Below are 21,385 nucleotides of genomic sequence, written 5' to 3' on the forward strand. Positions count from 1 at the left end.
AAAAAACCTACACATGTACACAGACTGGTTCCAGCAGAGGTCAGTGAAGTCATTGGTTTGTTTCTCATGTTTGTCTTTTCCTGCTCAGAGTTCATATATATATATTTATTCTTTTAAAAAAAACTAAACATTACGCTTCGTTCCCACAGGTTGGACCCCGACCAGGCGCGGAACCGAGGGGGACAAACGAGGAGACGCGGCGCTGGACTTTCGCTGTTTCAGTTCATAAAAATCAAATGTACAAAGGAAATAAGACACTTTACATTTTAGCTCCGTGAGACAGAAGGTTTAGATACAGAAAATACATTAATATTAATAACAAAATGTAAATGTAGTAACACAACGCTAAACTAGACGTGAACACCAGGAGGGAAAAGCTGCTTCCTCTGTGACGATGATGATGATGAATTAAAATAAGCTGATATAAGCCGCTTCCACGTGACAGAGGCCGACGGATGAAGGCTGGTCGCATATTTACATTCACACCTCCAGACGACCAAACAGGAGCGCTCCACTTTGAAATGATTGAAAAACTTTTACTTTGAGCTGCAAAATGAATCTTAAATCGATTTACATGATAAAAACGACTCATTTCAGTCATTCAGGGTAAAAACGGGTACGTCTGGACGTCGTCGGGGTGTCGTCTGGCTGTCGTCGGGATGTCGTCAGGCTCTCGTCTGGCTGTCGTCGGGATGTCGTCAGGCTCTCGTCTGGCTGTCGTCGGGACGTCGTCGGGCTCTCGTCTGGCTCTCGTTGGGATGTCGTCGGGCTCTCGTCGGGATGTCGTCGGGACGTCGTCTGGCTGTCGTCGGGACGTCGTCTGGCTGTCGTCGGGCTCTCGTCTGGCTGTCGTCGGGATGTCGTCAGGCTCTCGTCTGGCTGTCGTCGGGACGTCGTCGGGCTCTCGTCTGGCTCTCGTCGGGACGTCGTCGGGCTCTCGTCTGGCTCTCGTTGGGATGTCGTCGGGCTCTCGTCGGGACGTCGTCGGGCTGTCGTCGGGCTCTCGTCTGGCTCTCGTTGGGATGTCGTCGGGCTCTCGTCTGGCTGTCGTCGGGATGTCGTCAGGCTCTCGTCTGGCTGTCGTCGGGACGTCGTCTGGACGTCGTCGGGCTGTCGTCGGGCTCTCGTCTGGCTCTCGTTGGGATGTCGTCGGGCTCTCGTCGGGATGTCGTCGGGATGTCGTCGGGCTCTCGTCGGGATGTCGTCGGGCTCTCGTCGGGATGTCGTCGGGATGTCGTCGGGATGTCGTCGGGATGTCGTCGGGCTGTCGTCGGGATGTCGTCGGGCTGTCGTCGGGATGTCGTCAGGCTCTCGTCTGGCTCTCGTTGGGATGTCGTCAGGATGTCGTCAGGATGTCGTCGGGCTGTCGTCAGGATGTCGTCTGGCTGTCGTCTGGCTGTCGTCTGGCTCTCGTCGGGATGTCGTCGGGATGTCGTCGGGCTGTCGTCGGGATGTCGTCGGGATGTCGTCAGGCTCTCGTCGGGATGTCGTCGGGATGTCGTCAGGCTCTCGTTGGGATGTCGTCAGGCTCTCGTTGGGATGTCGTCAGGCTCTCGTTGGGATGTCGTCGGGATGTCGTCAGGATGTCGTCGGGCTCTCGTCAGGATGTCGTCTGGCTGTCGTCTGGCTGTCGTCGGGATGTCGTCAGGCTGTCGTCTGGCTGTCGTCGGGATGTCGTCGGGCTGTCGTCGGGCTGTCGTCGGGCTGTCGTCGGGCTGTCGTCTGGATGTCGACTTTCAGGGTCATTTTCTATCAGATATTTGACGACTGCGTAATCGTGCTTGTTCTGAAGCTTAAAGTTCCAATTGTTGCATAAAGAGGCTTTTCTTTTGCTTTATTCAGTCGTTTGGGACAAAAACCTTATTTCCCATGAGGTTTTCTTTCCAGCTGAGAACTTCTTAAATGAATATTTTATCGTTTCATCACCTTCTCTCTTTGAAAATTCAAACTTTAGCCTATAAATTTCCCTGCTTTAACTTAAGAAAATGACTGAGTACGTGAGCCGTTTTTCCTTTGTGCTAAAATGGATTTCCTTAAATTCAGTGATTAAAACGTGACTTTCCTTGGTTGAGAAGTGTTGACGGCTACATGGTCAACACTTTAAGGACCAAACGAAATGTGAGAACTTGCAGCTCTGAAAGCGGAGCTGTGAAAAGTTAGCTTATCTAATGTGTTTTTAAAGAGAAACTGAAAACGGAACAAATGAAAACTCCAGTCAGAAGCTGCTGAACAGCCATTAAATTCCACTTCTCAGCCCATTTAAAGCTCATCTGCAACGTGGAACTTCAAACCTTTCTTTGAATATCCTTGGAGAAACGGCTGGAATACGAGACGCTGATCACGTGACCATCGTTGTTTTTCACTGAAGGTTGAAAACAGTTTAAAACAAGAAACTGAGTTTTGGCTTCGCAACAAAATGTGAAGAATGAGTGTTTTTTTTTTTGTAAAAATGAGATGATGTTAAATTTAGAAAGAAAACAAAAAACTAAAATGTGAAGAACATTGTGATTTTGTGCGTCAGATTTGCGTAGTACCACTTCAGCGCTCCGGGGGCAGCGGCAAAATTTACTTTTCTTTAAAACGACTCAGTACACCGTCTGGTGGCAGGAACTGGGACTGTAAGAATGATCGTGCTGTGGCTCGCTGCTTCGCTAGTGATAATTAGGTTGTTTGTTTTTTCCTCTAACAGCTACAAGGATCTTTTATTCTCTTAACGTGGCACTAACAGGCTGTCAGACGGTCAAACGTGGGTTTTCTTTGTTCCCAACACGATAGAAGATGAAGAGACTCCTGGAAACTTGAGTGGGACGTGGAATGACTGTCTCAGTTGAACATCTTCACACAGGACATAAAACTGGACGATGAGGAGGTGGTGGGGTAGGTGGGGGGTGGGGTTGGGTGGGGGGGGTCTGGCAGTGAAGCTGGGTGGTCTGATGATGACCCGGTGAGCGCTAATGGCTAACGTGACGGCGCGCAGACTGGCGACGGGAGTCCAGTTCTCTTGGGCCAGGGAGCGAGACGAGGACAAGTGAGACCAGAACGGAGGAGGAGACGGGGAATAATAAAGTTAAGCAATATAAAAATACAATACCACAAAAAAAGGGACAGTACAGCGTTTTTACAAATCCTCGTTATTGCAGACGTAGTCCACCAGGTCTGTGACTCCTAACAGGTCGTCCTCGTCCTCCTCCTGCGCCGCCATGTCCGACCCCGCCAGCCCGTTGGGCGCCACGGCGCCACCTGGAGGGGCACTGATGTTTTTGGGTGGGTCGAGAGGCGGGGTGGCGGCGGGGCCCTCCGGGCCTTTGATGGGCGTCTGTCCGTTGGTGGGCGGCGGCTCCGCTGCGCCGCAGTCCGATTGGTTTGTTCCCTTTGACTCCTCCTTCTCCTTCTCCGTCTCCTTCTCCTTCGCTGTCTCCTTCTTCTCCTTCTCCTTCGCTGTCTCCTTCTCCGTCTCCGTCTCTTCCTCCTCCGTCTCCTCCTCCTCCTCCTCCTCCTTCCTGGGCGCCGCCTCCTCCTCGTCATCGTCCGAATCGATGCGGTACACCCTCTTGCGGATGGGCCGGTCCTCCTCTGAAGAATCGTCCGAGGAGTCGTCCGAGTCGTCGTCTTCGGACGCTCGCCGCCGTTTGAGAGCGAGGCGTCTGCGGCGCTGCCGGGAGTCGTCCTCCGAGGAGTCGGCCCTCCTCTTCCGCCGCTGATCCCGCGGCTCCTCCGACGAGGCTTTGGAGAAACTCGCTGCCAAAAGAAGGCGAGACGTCAACATCTCCAGGTAAAGTCAGTCCAAATGTGAAGAACAAAGTTCTAAATGAGGTCAAATTGTTGATGAGGATGCAACGGGTGTGAAAACTAACATTTGTTTATTAGATCAGATTTTCTTCTGAACAATTCAAAGTTGAAATGTAGAAAAAAATTGGAAACAAATAAGAAGAATGAGGCTGAAGTGTGTGTGTGTGTGTGTGTGTGTGTGTTACCGTCGCTCTCTGAGCTGCTCTGCAGCCTCCCAGGTTTGGTTCTGACCCGGTTGGTTCCGGCCTGCGACCCTTCGGACTCGGACGTCTCGCAGTAGTTCACCTGCTTCTTCAGGCTGCGTCGGGACCGGCGGCGGCTCATATCCAGGTCACTGTCGCTGAACTCGCTGGAGCCTTCGGTGGCTGACAGACAGACAGACAGACAGACAGACAGACAGACAGACAGACAGACAGACAGGATCAGGGATTACTGACTACCTGACCGGGGATGTGAGTGTTCGCAGCTGTTCTAGAAGCTGCAGGAGCAGAAAAGTCTGTCTCACTATAAATGTTGACTCAGAGACTTTTCAGTCTGACCTCCAGTTACTTTGATCGACTGCTATTCTGCTTCCATCTGAACAAACCGAGTTTAATGATGGAAAACATGATAAAGTTCTATGTTTCCTACCAATTTCATCTTCCTCTTCGTCCGTCTCCTCCTCCTCCTCGTCGGAGTACCCTCGGGGTCTCTTCCTCTTCCTGGAGCTCCTCCTGCACTTCACCGCCCTCCTGGACCGAGCAGACTTGCGTCGCTTCCCGCTGCTGCCAAAGTCGCTGTTGTCTCCGTCCGTTTCAAGCTCCGTGGCGTTTTCTGAGGCCACAAACTCTTCCTCCGAGCTGCAACACACACACACACACACACACACACACACACACACACACACACACACACACACACACACACACACACACACACACACACACACACACACACACACACACACACACACACACACACACACACACACACACACACACACACACACACACACACACACACACACACACACACACACACACACACACACACACACACACACACACACACACACACACACACACACACACACACACACACACACACACACACACACACACACACACACACACACACACACACACACACACACACACACACACACACACACACACACACACACACACACACACACACACACACACACAGGTCAGTCTGCAGCTCTGTTAACTCTCCCTCCAGTGAAGACGGAAGGCGAGCACACCTCTCGCTGAGCCGGAACTCGTCCTCGCTCTCCTCCTCGTCCACCGTGCTGTCGCTGTCCAGGTCGTTGAGCCGCCGCCGCTTCCTCCTGGGCTGCGCGGCGCTGGCTCGCGGCGGCTGGCCGTTCTCTTTGCCCTCCTCCGCCTGCAGGATGGCGGACATGTCCTTCCCTCGGTGGCCGGTGATGTTGGCCATGTCTTTACCGCGGCCGGCTCCTGCCACAACAAACAAACAAACATCAGCTGACTCGTCTGTGGAAACATCAGTGAGAATAAAGATGAAGGACGTTTCATTAAAGAACAAAGTGCAGCTCGTTCAATGAGCTCAGAAGATTCACACATTTACACCAAAACATGAACAAGTTGGGAAAATCTGAGGAGCAGAAGTTTTCCTCAACTGGTCAAAGTGAGATTTTGTTTGAATTCTGCAGAATAACTGCAGAAAGTAAAATGAGAACTTCATAATAAAGATGAGGTTGATGGTTAAAAGCCTGTGAATAATAAAATATTAGAAAGGTTGATCTTCTCTGTTTCTACAGACACGTAAAGTCTCGTCTCACCTCCTCCTTCCGCTTCTTTGATGTCTTCCTCGATGGCCTCCTCGATGGCCTCGTCAAACTCGTCAAACCTGGAAGAATAACGCCACTCTGAAGAATAACGCCACTCTGAAGCATAACGCCACTCTGAAGCATAACGCCACTCTGAAGCTGAAATTGGCTGAAGGAGCAGTTTTCTTCCCGCCTCGGAGTGAGCGCGCCCTCTGACCTGTAGCTGATGTTCTTCTTGGCCCTGGTGGACCTCCGGCCCCAGCTCTTGTTCCTCTTTCCCTCCTTCTTCTCCTTGACCTTGACCTCAGGCTTCTCCTCCTCCTCCTCCTCCTCCTCCTCCTCCTCCTCCACCTGTGAGGAGGAGCGAGAGGCATTTACTGACCCGGCGGCGAGCTCCGGAAGAGGAGCGCTCTCAGCATCACTTACAGACGGCGTGATGATGTTTTCCAGGCTGATCCCCACGTAGATCAGACGTTCTTTCCTGCAGGACCAAGACAAGTCCAGAAGTTTAGAGTCCAATCAAGCCGGGGGAATATTCACAGCTCAGAAACCGAGCAGGAGAGAACAGAAACATCAAGACATCAAACCAACCAGCCCCGTCCTGCAGTTCCACTCTGAACCAGCAGGTGGTGAACAGAGTCACAACAGCGTCTCAAACACCAGACTGGATGTAAACCAGACTGATTGGACAAGGCCTCACCTCCGCTCGGCCCGCTCCTTCTTCTTCAGAGCGGCGTCCAGGTTCACCAGCTCCTCATCCAGCTTGTCGCAGAGCTGCTTCTGCAGAGGAACCAGAGACGGCAGTGAGCGCGGTCGCTATGCCCGCTACGTCAGAACGGTTTGAGGGTACATACGTGCTGACAGGGGGGGCAGAACCACTCTCCGAGAGGAATGACCATGAGGGGGGGCCGCAGGCACGCCGTGTGGTAGCCGCTGTCGCACGAGTCGCACAGCAAGATCTGGAGACAGACGTAGAGGAACAAAGACGTTACTGGAGATTGACAGGGCGACGTTATGAAAACCATGTCGGTTTACACAGCACAAGTACTGAGAACGATGTAGTTTTCATGTTGGGCCACTAGTGGGTGCTGTTTGTTTTTGCAGTGAAACCACACGCACGCACGCACGCACGCACGCACGCACGCACGCACGCACGCACGCACGCACGCACGCACGCACGCACGCACGCACGCACGCACGCAGCAGAGAACTATTTTTGTTTCTGTTGAAGGTTGTTTTTAATATCTTGCTGTTGTAGCTTTGTTGTTGGACCACTAGGGGGAGCCCCGGGATCTAAACCTTCAACCTTCCTGGACTCAGATGGACTCACCAGCTCGGGGTGATTGGGGAGCCCGCACTGCTTGCAGGGGTCGTCGTTGGGAGGAAGGTCGTCGTCGCTGGACGTGGACGAGTCCGAGGCGCGTCGCTCTCGGTTCAGGCGACATCTCTTGCGGGAGCGCTCCACCTTGTAGTCTTCGTCGCTGTCGTCATCCTCCTCCTCGCTCTCCTCCTCATCGCTCTCCTCCTCCTCACTGTCGTCTTCATCCGCCGAGCCTTTCTTCCTGCGGCGCGTTCTCATGTTGGACCATCGCAGCTTCCGTCTTCTTCTCCCCTGAAGAATCACAGGGAGGAAAAAGCATCAGTTAAATGTTGGCGAGGGAACACGGCTGCAGGTTCTGAGGTTCAGTCTCACCTTCGGTTTGTTCTGAGCCTCCTGATCCACCTTCTTCTCTCTGGGCTTCTCCTGGACGGCCTTCACCTCCTCCTCGTCCTCCTCCTCGTCTTTGTCCTTCTCTTTGCTCTTTGGGGGCGTGGCAGCAGCCTTCTCCACCTTCTTGTCCTGGATCTCCACAGCCTTGGGCGTGGGCCTGGAGATCCTGGGCGACCTGCGGAGCGACATCCCCGTGTTGGAGTCCGACTCAGAGTCTCCCCGTCGCTCCTCTCGCTGCAGCTCGGCTTTCCTGCGATGAGCCAGAGATTTGTTCTTCCGGCGGATGTCTGCCACCTGGACGTCCATCAGAGCTTCGACGCCGTTGGCCACGTCCTGGCCGGGCAGACAATCCTTCTCACCTCGTTCAGACGGCAAATCTGCTTCTTTGCTTTGTTGTTTTTCAGTTTCACTGGAGGATTTGGAGTCTTTAGGTTTGCTGGAGGTTTTCCTCTCTTTCTGAGAATCGTCCTCCTTCGTCTCGTCAGTTTTTGAGACGACCTCGTTTTTCTTCTCTTCGTCGTCCGAAGGCTTTTCTCCTCCTCGGTCTTTCTTACTCTCCTTGACCTCGCCTTCTTTGGACTCGTCTTCAGACACCTTCGGCTCTGGTTTTTCAGGTTTGCTTTTGGTTTCTTCAGAGACGTTCATCTCCTTCGCAGGACTGGACACTTCACTACTCCGTTCAGTCGCATCTTCGCACGTCGTCTGCGCGACAGACATCGACTGCGCGACAGACTTCGACTGCGCGACAGACATCGACTGCTCGACAGACTTCGACTGCTCGACAGACTTCGACTGCTCGACAGACTTCGACTGCTCGACAGACTTCGACTGCGCGACAGACTTCGACTGCGCGACAGACTTCGACTGCGCGACAGACTTCGACTGCGCGACAGACTTCGACTGCGCGACAGACTTCGACTGCGCGACAGACTTCGACTGCTCGACAGACTTCGACTGCTCGACAGACTTCGACTGCTCGACAGACTTCGACTGCTCGACAGACTTCGACTGCTCGTCCTCCTGTGGATCAGTCCGGTCAGTTTTATCTACCGCTGCTTCTTCTTCTATCGGATCAGACGTGGGGTCTTTTATTGCGTCGGCATCGAGCGACGTGCTGTTGTCACAATCCACAGCTGTCCTCTCATCTTCTGTTTTCTGTGTCTTTGTCTCCTTGATGTTCGTCTTTGCAGTTTTACTCGGCTCTGACTGGTCCAGCTCTTTAACAGCCGGAGTGTCGTCTTTCTCCTCCGACTTCTCACCGACCGAAGGCTCGTCTGCTCTCTTAGCAGCAGTTAGCGACGCAGTTTCCTCAGCGCAGACGGATTTCTGTGGAGCGTCTTCTCCTGCAGGACGTGTCTCTGCTGCTTGTTCCAACTCCTTTTTCACTGCAGGTTTCTCCGTCACAGCCTCAGATGTCTTCTTGTCCTTCGGGTCGCTGCTTTCTGTGTGTTTGTCTGCGACGCTCTCTGATTTCTGACTGGACTCTGACGTGTCCACGTGGGAACGTTCACGGGTTTCTTCAGATTCTCCTGAATCTTTTGATTCTTTGGATGCGCTTTCATGATTTGTGTTTAGTGTCTCGGACTCAGCAGACGTTGATGTTCTGTCTTTTATGGCAGTCTCCTGCAGCTGCTGTGGAGCTGGTTTAGACGGTTTCATCTCGTCGTGATTAAAGGTTTCCTCGACTGTATTCGTGACGTCTTTAGGTGGAGGTGTTGCTTCGGTTAGTGGAGACTTGTGTGCTTCAATCTCTGAGGTTTCTTTTTCCTCCTCCGTGACCACAGCGTTCTCCTTCAGGTCTGGAGTGTTGGTCTCCAGGTTGGAGGTTCTCTTCACTGCGGAGACGTTCTTCTCTTGGCCTTCTTTACATTTATCTGACGCTGCTGTCCGCTCTCTGTCTTTTAGCATCTCTTTTGTTTCCACGTCAGCAGTTTTCATCTCCACATCCAGAACTTTCTTCTTCTCTGTGCAGACCTCGTCGTCTGTGGCCACATGTTTAGATTTATGGGACTCTGGTGTGTGCTCTCCATCTTTAATCGTCTCTTTCTCGTCCACAAGCAGAGTTTTCGTCTCCCCTGAACGGACCTGGACCTTTTTGCCCTCGTCTGTGGCCACAACTTCCTGTTTGCTGCCTTCTTTAGTTTTATCCGACTCGGTCGTCTGCTCTCCGTCCTTTAGCGTCTCTTTCTCCTCCACATTGGGAGTTTTTGTCTCCTCTGCACAGACCTTGTCGTTTCTGTCCTCGCCTGCGGCCACACCTTTAGCCTTCTCCAACTCTGCTGGCTGCTCGACGTCCTTCTCCGCCGTGGCCTCGACTTCTCCGTTGACATGATCGTTCCTGCTCCTGCTCTGATCAGGAGCTTTGGGCGCCTCCTTGAGGCCACACGTTGAAGAGTTCTGCGTGGTGATGGCACTGCTTTTGTCAAAGTCCTTGGTGAACTTCATCCCTCTCTTTTTCAGGGGGATTTTGGCCTGATGGTCGTTCTTCATACTCTGCTGGATCTCCTCCGTCTTCTTCGCCTCCTCTTCTTTTTCTGTCTTCACAGGTAAACACGACGACTCGGAGGATTGCGTTGCTTCGCTCGTTCTCGTCTTACAGTCCGACGCCTCCAAGGGCTCCTCCTTGATGCTCTGTGCTTCAGCGCCAACGTTTTCAGCCTCGGCTTTGGCTTCGACGGCTCCGTTTACTGTGGAGGATTTATCCTCGGAGGCCTCTGGCTTCAGGTCGTCGCTCGCCGTTGTTTCCTCTTTGTTCTCAGTCTTTGGAGAGACTGGAGCGACGGCCTTGTTGTCGTCATCCGAGGTATCGGCCATCTTTTTAGCTTCACCTGTGACATAAATAAAGACCAAAACATCAGGTAACTGACATCCTGTTTTCACGACAGACCGTTCAAAAAAAAAGAGCTCAACGGGAACTGTTTTTTTATTTCTATAAGTAATATCTATAAAGGTTTGTCTGTTTTTCAGTTGCTCCTCCACTAACATCCAGACTATAGAACAGGGGTGGCCAACCAGTCAGAGACCAAGAGCCACAAAAATGATGATCGTACTACAAGGAGCCACATCATACGAATTGGACTGACAAACAAACTCACACAACCACAATATTACAGCCGTTAACGTCCCAAAATCTAATTGATTGGTCCATGGATGATGACAAAACATCCATGAAGATTTCATGCAGTTCAGGCAAGTAGTTTTTGCAAACATACATAAAAACCAATAAATGAATACATGAAGCCGAAAACAACCTTGTCGCAACTTTTGTTGGCGAAGGTAACAAATAAAGTCATGAGGAGTCTCCCCACCTTCTGCTCCTTCTTTGTCGCCATCAGCTTTATCTTCCAGGGATTTCTTCAGCAGCTCCGGGTCGATCTGTGTCTTCAGCAGCGCCACGACCTCGGCCAACTCGTTTCTGTCTCTGCAGGTGAGAAACGCAGAGTCACCCACAGATTTCCTGTTTGTACTCGGCGTTCACGCGTCCTACCTGACGATGCACTTCCACGAGGAGCCCTCCAGGTCGTCCTGCTCCTCCACATACATGCGCACGTTGTTGTCCTGGTCCAGCTGGAACCAGTACATCAGGCCATCCTTGTCCCGGCCGATCGGCTGCACGCGCATCTTTTCGGGGTCCTCATCGTTGATGGCGGTCTTGAACTTCACGTTCTCGTCGAACTGGCACTCACACAGGTACTGCAGACGAGGCAGACGCTCAGAGGTTACATATAAAACTCAGCAGGTCAAGACGAATAACAAAAAGACAAACAGGAAATCAATACAAATAGCCAGGATTTCTTAAAGGGACAGCACATGGCCAGACACACGTGGATCCATGTTTGCACGGCAGCGTGTCCAGGTTCTGACTCAATAAAATGTCTTTTAGGGGAAGTAACACTCAAAACACGCCGGCTCTCACCTTGAGGATCCCCGTCTTGCTCTCGACGGTCATCACCTGGTATCCCTTCTCCTCCAGCTCCCACGCCCAAGTGCTGTTGAACTCCTGACATACCTGAGAGGAAACTGCAGGTCAGACCAGCTCAATGGCAACTTCCTGTACAAACATGAGTGTCAGACCTCCACCGCGCTCCAAGCACAAGGTCGTATCTGCCGCGGCTATATTTCCTCTTTTATATGGGAATTGTTTGTCATCAAACCCTTGAAAGGCTGTGAAAACGTGATGAACCTGTGTGGAGGTTCCTGGAGGTGAACTTATCTTCTGTCCCTGTTCACATTCAGACTCAACATCTTCCAATAACTGGAGCACTGAGCCACTTTATGGACACTCTGCAGCTCCAACCTGTGGCCGTGTATCTGAGCAGGGAGTGAAGAAGACACGTTACCCTCATGAGATACTTTTCCCATCGGTCTGCAGTCACCGACTTCCCGATCTTCCTCAGCAGCTTCACGTGAAGATCGACCAGCAGCTTCGGAACTGAAGACCAAAGAAAACCAAGTGGTGAGAAAAGGAAGCGAGTCACAAACCTGAGATCAATAAATTGGTGCAGGGGGGCGACGGACAGCGATAGCCTGAAGAGTCAAAGACCGCATTTACAGCCATTTTGAAAACGATGTCAGTTTCCACGGCAACAGCAGAAAACGCTGAAAATGATGGAATTAGCATGTTGGTGCCGTTCGGGGCCGCAGCGATTCCTTGAGTACAAAGAATGATGGAGGACATTCCTTCTTCCTCACGTTATTACATTTAAAGCTCACGTTTCGCACGGACTCTTTTTAGTGTGACACAATGTGCTGGCGTCACCGGCTGTGCGTCTCCTTGCAAAGCGGAAGAAGACAGAAGCGTCTTTTAGGAAGGGGTGTGTCGTTTTGCTGCGAGCGAACAGACGGTCAGACTGAAAGGAGTGAAAATGAACAAAAGCAGCAAAGCCGGATTGACTCTGGTCCACAGCCGAGCATTTCGGTTGAAACCTATTGGTTCTGATTCTGAATGTCAAGTTGCAAATTGAAGAAAGTGCTTAACGATCAGGATGTCTTTTTGGATACTTAAGAGAAAAATAGATGAGAAGCAATTGTATTTACTTGCATTGGATATTGTGGCTGAAACTCTTTACAACTTTGCATGAATGCAAGAAATGTACATTTTTATGAAAAAGAAAACAAATTGGTTGTTACAATAGAAAATAAGATGGCTTCTTTTATATTTTTATCCTTGGGCTTTAATTAAGCAAAAATCGTTTTTATTCAAATAATTGATGGAATATTTGATTTCATTGACTCGATTATCCAAAATACATTCTAGTGGACAGAGTACCAGGTTGGATTGTTATTACAGTGACTGTCAAAATAAAAGTACCAAGTCCCAGGAGAATATGGACTGGGAGTCATGACACCACGGAGGAAATGTTGTTCTGATTGGCTCTACTGAGCATGTGTATGACTACTGGTTACTACCAACGTGGTGACTGGGACCCGGACTGGGACCAGTACCGGGACCTTCTCCATCTACACGGAGATGGAGCGTTTTATAAAATTTGCATTTCAGTGACACCGAGCCCCACTGTCGTGTAAAGACGTCCAAAACACTTTGAAAGTTTCGCGTTTTCACATGAAATCGTTGCCGTGGAAACGGGGCCTGAAACCCAGCTGACTGAAGGGTTTTGCTCCAGTCTGACTCCTGATGAAGGCTGATTCACGACGAAGGCTAAAAGCATCAGTGAGAGAATCTTTACGAGAAGCACAGAAACACTTTAGACTCATTAAAACACAACGAGCACTGAAAAATCGTCAGCACTTTCAATTATTTAAAGGAGCCTGAACTTTGAGTGGGATTTAGTTTTATGGTGACGAGTCGTCCAGAAATGAGAAATAAACCACATTAACTAAAGGCAGAGCTGCTTCCTCCATCACCTGATTGTCTGTGGTCCTAATGAATCGGCCCACGAGCTCAAAGTGCCTCACGTCGATTTAATATAGATCAAAGAAAAAGCAGCACACTTATCATGAAGCCTGATATTTATGCACATACACAATCCCGGAGCCAATTTAACTTTGATCATTCCACATTTTAATCTCAATTTACGTGTCTGTTGATCTCCGTATGAAGAGGAAACGAGATTACAGATTAAAAGGTGAACACAAGAGGGAATCAGATCATTTCGCTGAGATTCTGAGGATGGTTGTGAACACGAGGTAAAATTAAAAGTCAATCAGGACCAGACGGGTCGAGGCGGCACATGCGCAAATCTGCGTGAAATCTGTTAAGTTCACCGAAAACACCGGAAACACGCGTCGGGGCTGGGTTTTAAACTCCTCTACGAATAAAGAAAGACACGATTTATCCGTTTGTATGGATGTAAATATGTAGGACCATTCTATAAAATCTATAAAAAAGAGATTTGGTTAAAAATCCAGGATTCAATTTGGGATTAAAAACTTCTAAATTGCGGCATCGTATTTTTACTCCGACAGGTTACACCGGAAATGGTACGACGGCGGGTTGGTTGACGGATTGAAACACAACATGACAAAATGTTTCAACTGGGAATAAAGTGCACATTTGCGCGTCCGTTTCACGCGGTGACACCTCCACAGACTGAATCCCGCCGTGCGTGGCGGGGGCTACCCGCACCGCCACCCCGCAGACTCCGTCAGCACCGCACAATATGCGGGACTGTGCGGGTTTAGATAAAAGGCTGCTGGGAAAAATAACCCAATCAAAAGCTACAAAAGTGAGAGAAAAGCTCGATAAATCCGCAGCTCCGTGTCCTCAGGATGAGTGAGACATGCGGGGAAAGCTTCACCGCTCCGCCCCGCAGCTGCAGGACGCGGCGAAGTGAAATTTAATGAAACATAAAGGTTAAAAAAAGACACAATAACACACAACTGGCTAACGTTAGCCGCTAAATGCTAACAGCCCCGTCCGGCCCACCTGAGCACGAGTCCCGCAGAAAGCGCTCCAGCTGCGGGAAGGTGAGGTCCGGCAGGTCCAGCAGGGCTCCGTACCGCTCCAGGAACGAGCAGATCACCGCGAAGTTCGGACCCAGACCGGGAGGAGAGCTCGGCGCTGCCGCCGGAGCAGACATCTTTAACACAGGGACACACCGCACTTCCGGCTGCGCCAAAATAAAAGTCACGGGGTGGAAAGAAAATCACACAGTCGAAACGCTTTAAACTCAGGTTTAATCTCATTTATAATCTGAACTTTATCTACTTTAATGTCACCTATAATAACACCTTTATCTCATCTTTAATGTCCTCCATTCTTTATTTGAATACAAATTTTAATCTCACCGATAAGCTACGTTGAGATAAATGTTTGATCAAACAAATAAAACTACATTTGTGGTTTTATACCAGAAATAAAACAGTCAAAGATGGTTTAAGTACCGGGTGGCACAATGTGCCATTGGTTTGCACACTGGCAGCCTGAAGAAGCAGGTCAACTACAGCGAGACATCCGAGTCCGAAGGGTCGCAGGCCGGAACCAACCGGGTCAGAACCAAACCTGGGAGGCTGCAGAGAAGAACACGGACCTACCACAAACCTCTAAAATAGAGGGTTAGAAGCTTGAAGGGCCCCGTCAAGGAGACTCCGGTGTGTCGCTGCAGTGTCAGATTGTGTCAATGATATGGAACAAATGTGAGTCGTTTCTGGGGGGCAGCTGGAGCCACAGGGGGCACATTAAGGCCTCATTTACCCATCACATTGCAATGACCCTGGCGCCAAACAAAACAAAACCCAACAATGCAACAAATGATATAGAAAAGTGTGAGAGTACTAGGTTCACAAAGTATGTGAGATTAAGAGGTGGTGATCTTGAAGAATTCAAATTAAACCAAATAAACTTGAGCTCATTAAGACATCAAAAGAATCCAAACTAAAGCTTTTAAAGTGAGTAAACACCTCTAACATCGAACACGCTGTGAACCAGAAAACAAGAAACACTAAAGTGGAGGAAAGAGACTGAAAAGGAAGATACTGGACTAGAAAAAGTGGAAAATGTAAAAGGTTTTTAGTTTGTATAATTTTATAACTTTTCTGTCTTTGTAACTGTCCTGTCCATGTGCAGTACCGACAAAGACCACCAGGGGGCCGTGGGTCACAACACTAGAAAAAAGGCGCCAAAAACCAATGTGAATAATCCAGATTATGTAATCCAGAGACGTCAAACTGCAGCCTGCTTCAGGACCACCTGGATGCCAATAATATAATCTAGTCCAACACAATTAAAACAAGGATTTATTTGTCTGTTGAAATAATGAGAAACCTTTCTATTAAAGAAGGAAAAGAAGTTTTAGAAGAATTTGTCTTGATTACTCAATTTAACTCAATAAAGAAAAACAGAACAAACGTATTTAGAAAAGTAAAGAGGTCCATTCTATTTCTGAGTGACTTCCCTGAAAGGTTTAAATGAGCTCTTTTTCTAATGGACCAGTTCAGACTAGTTAACATGCGTTTGTGGTGGTCAGGTCGACGCCACGTCACGCCGGAGAGGACGCCGTCGTCTCCACGTCGGATTCCGTCCTCCACGTTTGCTGGAAAAGAGACTTCAGTCTGACTCCTCCTCATTTCTTTTTTATTAATACAACAAGGTAAATGCAAACTTCAAAAATAAGTTTGGTGTCATTCAGATCTCAAGGAGATCAACGAGAACACAGCGACATGGCTGACAGATTTCTCTCTCATCACATCACACTTCGTCTTTAAATCCTAACGCCCCCACATAAACCGGCTAGAATCTGTACAGAACTCTTCTCCACGCTCTGTAAACTATCACAAACCAGAGTTACACTAACGAGGCTAATTCAAGGCTAAATAAGGTGTTCATACCAATACAGCTGGTAAACAACAAACAATACTGAAAAGGAAAGAAAACATGGAAAAGTGCTTCACTCTAACAGTTTAGGCTTCAGCTAGCAGCTCAGGATGTTTCCTCCGGGAAAATAAAGACGAGTTTCAACTGTAAACCTCCAACACTTCGTTCTGTACGCACTGAAAAGTCACACTACGTGTTTACGAGACAGTTTTCCATCATTTCTCAGTCACATGTAGAATTGCCACGTGTCCCTTGTTTATGATCGGGGGGGGGGGGGGGGGGGGGGGGGGGGGCGACCGAATGACCAGAGGGTCACAAATCCACCTTCACAGAGAGGAAGAGTTCTTACAGGCTTTAAAGGTGCAGTATGTCCCTTCTCTCCTGTAGGTGGCAGCACTGAGTCGCACTCAAAACACCAAATCATAAAAGTTCCTGCAATTTCTAAAACTTCTTTAAGATAATTCTGTTGTTTCTTTTTCTAAGAAATATTTAGATATCTTTTATAAATTGTACTTTTGATTTTTATGATTTCCTCATTAAAATTATGAAGAATGCAGCAAAAAAAAAAAAGTCCTGAAGAGTTTCAGTTTTTGTGTAATAAATGTGAAATATGTTTAACCTGCTTCTCTCAAGACGTTTCTGTGTAAGAAGTCAAAATGGAGCACGTCTGTGGAGTTTGGGATCAAATCTCAGCCACAACATAAACTATCACATACTGTAACTTTAAAAGGTAAAAACATTTAAAGGAATAATCCAACATTTCATGAACAACGTTAGCAGGAAGGCGAGAAGCTGAAACAGCTCGGTAATCTAACGGAAACACTTTGTGTTTTAAAGTCTGTGAATGTTTCCCAAGCAGAGCCAGAAGAGAACAAACTGCTTCATCTACCGCAGAATTATTACAAAATCAATATTCATTTAGCTTTTTTCCAAGTAAACATTGAAAATGTTTAGTAAAATTAACAGAAACACTTTAAGTTTCTCTGAAGAGTCACGTCGTTTCTTCTACCTGGGAGATTTTTTTCAATCTTTCTGTTGCTCAGATAAAGTTAGAAAATACTGTAAACACTGGTGGGCGTGTTCTAACTCCTGAGCCAATAGAAACGCTCGGGTCGGTACCGATGGCATTGACGACTGTTGTCTTTTTGAAAGTGTAGTAAACGTAAACGTGTTGATGTGATGAAACGAAGTTGTTCTCATGAGGCGCCGATCGAACGTTCACGCTTATTCTCACAAACTGAAAGAGAAAAGTTTTTGCTGTGAATTTGAGATGTAAAGATTCAGATGAAACCGGCGAGCCGTTTCCTTTTGCTCTGAGTCGTTATGAAGCTCATCGCCTCGCTGCAGTCCAAAGGCCTGAAACTTCTGACTGGAAGAAGAAAAAGAAAAGTTTAACTTCTCCGTCACCGTTTCCCTTCAGAGAAGCTTCATGGTGGAAACTCGCCAAACGTGAGAAACTCAGTGGAAATGAAAGGAGAGAAGTTCTGAGACGCCCCCCCCCCCCCCCCCCAGTATGGCCCCTCCCTCCTCCGGGGTTCCTCCTGGTGCTTGTTGGGGATCTTGTTTGTTCGGAGTCCTGGCTGAGAGAACCGGAGCTCCGCCCTCACACCAGCGTGATCTCGACCTCCTCCCTCCGCTTCACCTGCCCTCGGGGGTGCTGCTTCGGGGGGGGAGGGGCAGCGCGGACCTGGAACATCCACACAGGATTATTAACAAGTGTCAGCAGGATGGGACCAGGCCCCGCCCATCTCTTTACCCCACCATGGAACTCACCGGCCGGATGGTGGACGAGCCTCCGTCGGGGTACTTGGGGGGCTGGGGGGGTCCCTGAACTGGACCTGCAGGACAGAGGACATGAGCAACACCAGACTCCTCACAGGAAATAGAGACTCTTACTGTGAAGGGGGCTCTTACTGTGAAAGGGGCTCTTGTGCGGGGTGGGCGGGGCTCTGTGGTGCCCGTTGTGGTACGACGGCGGCCGTCCAATGGGAGAGGCGGTGGCGCTGCAGGGGCTGGAGCCCGGCGAGGACAGGGTGGGGGTCTGGAGGGGGCTGCTGTGAAGGGGGAGGGGCTGGAAGGGGCTGCGGGGGGAAGGGGAGGCCTGCAGGGGGCGCACAGGACATCAGGGCGTCAGACCGAGACGAGGCAAGAGAAAGAGCACAGTTACTGTAAGAAGACGTTGACGTGGGAGTCGTCGTACCTGAGCGCTGCCGTCTCGCTGTCCATCTCCGTCCTCTCCGGCGGACGCCAGGTCCTCCACCAGGACCGCGGGGAAGACGCCCACCACGCCGTTGAACTCGCCCTCCCAGAAGCCGTCGTCCTCGTGAGTCTCCCGGCTAAGGATGCGGATGATGGCGCCTTCGGGAAACGAAAGCTCGTCGTCCGTCTGCCCGGCGTAGTCATACAGCGCTTTGGCGAAGGACACTGCAGCGCAGAGAGGGACGTTACCACGTGGACAGCCACAGCAGACAGTTTCTCGGGGGGGGGCGGGGGGCGGGGGTTGGTTCGCTCACCGCTGGAGTCTCCGTTGACGGAGCCGGTCTGCAGCTCGCTCTCGGGCTCGGTGGAGTTGCTGGAGGAGTGCGAGCGAGCGTCCAGCGCCGCCAGCGACTGCAGCATGCTCAGCAGGCTGTTGGAGGACGGCAGCTGCAGGTACTTCTCAGGGACGTAGCCCACCTGACCGCCGCGGTTCCTCGCCTGCAAGACGAACGACGGTGAAGCAGAAAGCAAAGAAATCCATATCACCCTGTCCTGACACTTCTACCTGGAGGCCACCAGGGGGCACCCCGATCACAGCAACCCCCTCACAGAGCAGCAGCTCCATGACAGTCAGGGACTCTAAACCTCCGACAGTCTGCAGTCGGTCTTCAAGCTCAAGGTCACTCTATTCACACTCGTGGGGAGATTTCTACACCAACATGTTGACAGCAGGTCCTTCAAGTCCTGGACGCCTGGAGTCAGAGCCTCACTAGGACCTGGACCCTCTGATTGGACGTTCTGACAAGAACCAGGATCTGCAGACTGGATCCAGCCGTCAAACAGCTGCAGCTCCGGAGACTCCGACTCTCGGCTGAATCTACAGGTTTATTTCTCTTTGGATAAACTCAGCGACTTCCTGAACAGACAGTACGCTACAGCTCTTCCTCCTTCTTTGAGGAATGAAGAATGGAATTAAATTTAGGACCGTTATCTTCATTGTGTTTGGACGTGAAATGCCGACCGAGCAGAAGCAGAGAGCTGCACCTGCCTCGCAGAGCCACATGATGCTCAATACCTTGACCCAGTCCTCCATGTCTCCGTCATCGATCACCTCCAAGATCTCCTGCTCCTCGATGGTCAGCTCGTCGGGCTGAGACGCCTGGACACAACAAGCCACATCAGAGTGTGTGTGTGTGTGTGTGTGTGTGTGTGTGTGTGTGTGTGTGTGTGTGTGTTCCCTGCTGGTACCTTGTAGGAGTAGAGCACTTTGCAGGTGAGCGGGTAGTTCTTCAGGGTGCTGGAGGGGCTGGAGCTGCTGTCGTCCAGAACCTCCCCGCTGTCCTCCATCTCCTCCTCGTCCTCCCGCTCCAGATCGGCCGTTCCCTTCAGAAACACACGAGTCACCGACAGTCACGCCACACACGCACGCACGCACGCACGCACGCACGCACGCACGCACGCACGCACGCACGCACGCACGCACGCACGCACGCACGCACGCAGAGTGAAAGGCCTGAAGATTAAACCAAGACGTGGCCAGAACAGCCGTGAGCGGCGACCAGCGTGTCAGGGATAGCTCTGTAAACTAGTCATGCTGGGTTCCCACAGAACCACAAACATCTGCTGAACATCCTGCAGGTGAGAAAACAATCAGGGGAACCGGGATAAAGCAACACCAGCCACAAAACATCGGCACAGTAAGTAGACATCTGGAACCAAAGAACATCTCTTAAGACCCTTTTGAGTAAATCTGAGTCACATTCAGAGCCAACAGTGTCAGACGTTACGTTTACTAAACACTGCAGTGTTGTGCACAAAATTAAAGTACATTTAAATACATGCTGAATCTTAAAACATTAAGAGAACCAACAGCGAGCCCTATAGTACTCCATATGAACAAGGAATGGTAGGAGACAAAGAAATATCTGAATAGATCTGCTTCCTTTCACAGGCAAGCTGGATTCCAGCTGTGGGCAAAGGAAGGCCTAAATAAAATATCTGACGTCTATTCCAAACAGGTTTTAATGACCTTTGAGCAGCTCTCTCTAATTTATATCATTCCAAAGAAACACTTCTTTAAATATCTCCAGCGGAGGCGTTCTATATCCTCTATGCAGAATCCGTCCCGAGCCATTCCTGTTCTCGCTTCTCCAGAAGAAATAGTGACAAATAACTGTAATAAAAATGGGCCGACTCATTAATGTACAATTGGCTTCAATCGGGTTCTGGAGAAACCTCAACATCCAAGTTGGAAGCATGGAGGACAGATTTAAATGAGAACTTTTCAAATGACAACTGGAACTCAGCCTGTAAGACACAAACAGCTCATTCTAATGTACAACTACTACAGTACTACTGGTTAATGCAAACGTAAAGATAAAGAAATATAATGGCCCTGATACATAGATGTAATGAGGCTCATTCATACACTGCATATGAGAATATGACAAAATTAAGAAATTCTGGAAGATGATCAGCCAGAAGGTAGAAATTCTATCTGTAAATATTCCACTAGACTCTAAAATGATATTTCTACATTTATACCCAACAAATCTCAATTTGAGATCCAAACCATATAAACTTATTGACTTTTCAATGCTGCAGGCAAAGCGATTAAGAGCTTTTAACTGGAAGAAAACTTACAATTAGTGCTTGGATATAAAATATGGCACACTGTAAATCCATAGAAAGAATTACATATACATTAAAAGACAAACTGGACGTCTATGAGATCATTTGGAAACAACTGGATGATTTTATAAGGAGCGACGATATAAAAGAGCTTCTAAAAGAGGAAACCCCAGAAAATGTCAATTAAAGTCCAAAACAACTGTAAATACTAGAAGGAAGGCATGCGTACCATTAATAGTATTTGTCAATTGTTAAACTTCTTTGTTGTTATTTTAATTCTTTAAATGTGTTTATTTGTCATCACTTTCTTTATTATGTTGAATTTTTCAGAATTCTCTGTGATTCATGTGATAATGAGTTTCGGCTCTTATTGATTTTATCTCCACAGTTAAAAGTTCTCAGGTTTCAGGTGCTTAAGATCCCCACACTGCCCCCTGGTGGGTAAAGGGAGGATCACTGCTGTTTGTTCGGTGGCTGTATGGTGTTTGTGTAT

At 49.4% G+C, this 21,385-nt stretch overlaps 2 protein-coding genes across 3 annotated transcripts in view; both read right to left on the reverse strand.

Moving 5' to 3' along the window:
* Window positions 1–1,811: 1,811 nt before the first annotated feature.
* Window positions 1,812–14,357, reverse strand: rsf1b.1 (remodeling and spacing factor 1b, tandem duplicate 1). 2 transcript variants are annotated; one of them, XM_080483342.1, is made up of 15 exons: window positions 14,176–14,357; window positions 11,630–11,721; window positions 11,206–11,298; window positions 10,777–10,982; window positions 10,598–10,710; window positions 7,272–10,117; window positions 6,909–7,190; window positions 6,433–6,537; window positions 6,279–6,358; window positions 5,796–6,059; window positions 5,591–5,658; window positions 5,033–5,246; window positions 4,420–4,628; window positions 3,975–4,154; window positions 1,812–3,738 (listed from the first exon to the last, which is right to left on the reverse strand). In XM_080483342.1, exons 1-15 carry the CDS (start codon window positions 14,327–14,329, stop codon window positions 3,119–3,121), a joined length of 5,526 nt encoding a protein of 1,841 aa, XP_080339468.1. In that variant the 5' UTR covers window positions 14,330–14,357; the 3' UTR covers window positions 1,812–3,118. The 2 variants fall into 2 exon arrangements, with proteins under 2 accessions (XP_080339468.1, XP_080339469.1); XM_080483343.1 differs by lacking the exons at window positions 11,206–11,298; window positions 11,630–11,721; window positions 14,176–14,357 and having other exon boundaries at window positions 10,782–10,953.
* Window positions 14,358–15,802: 1,445 nt separating this feature from the next.
* The window catches only part of LOC308122264 (F-BAR and double SH3 domains protein 2-like), a 36,500-nt gene continuing 30,917 nt past the window's right edge, over window positions 15,803–21,385 (reverse strand). The window contains exons 14-20 of the mRNA XM_080483997.1: window positions 19,510–19,644; window positions 19,337–19,420; window positions 18,576–18,759; window positions 18,263–18,486; window positions 17,977–18,163; window positions 17,836–17,900; window positions 15,803–17,749 (exon numbers count right to left, since the gene is read on the reverse strand). Of these exons, the coding sequence (XP_080340123.1) occupies window positions 17,666–17,749; window positions 17,836–17,900; window positions 17,977–18,163; window positions 18,263–18,486; window positions 18,576–18,759; window positions 19,337–19,420; window positions 19,510–19,644 (963 nt within the window). The 3' untranslated portion in view covers window positions 15,803–17,665. The remainder of the gene's footprint in view (window positions 17,750–17,835; window positions 17,901–17,976; window positions 18,164–18,262; window positions 18,487–18,575; window positions 18,760–19,336; window positions 19,421–19,509; window positions 19,645–21,385) is intronic.

This window comes from Lipophrys pholis (genome assembly GCF_963383615.2).
Source record: "Lipophrys pholis genome assembly, chromosome: 16".
NCBI lineage: Eukaryota > Metazoa > Chordata > Actinopteri > Blenniiformes > Blenniidae > Lipophrys > Lipophrys pholis.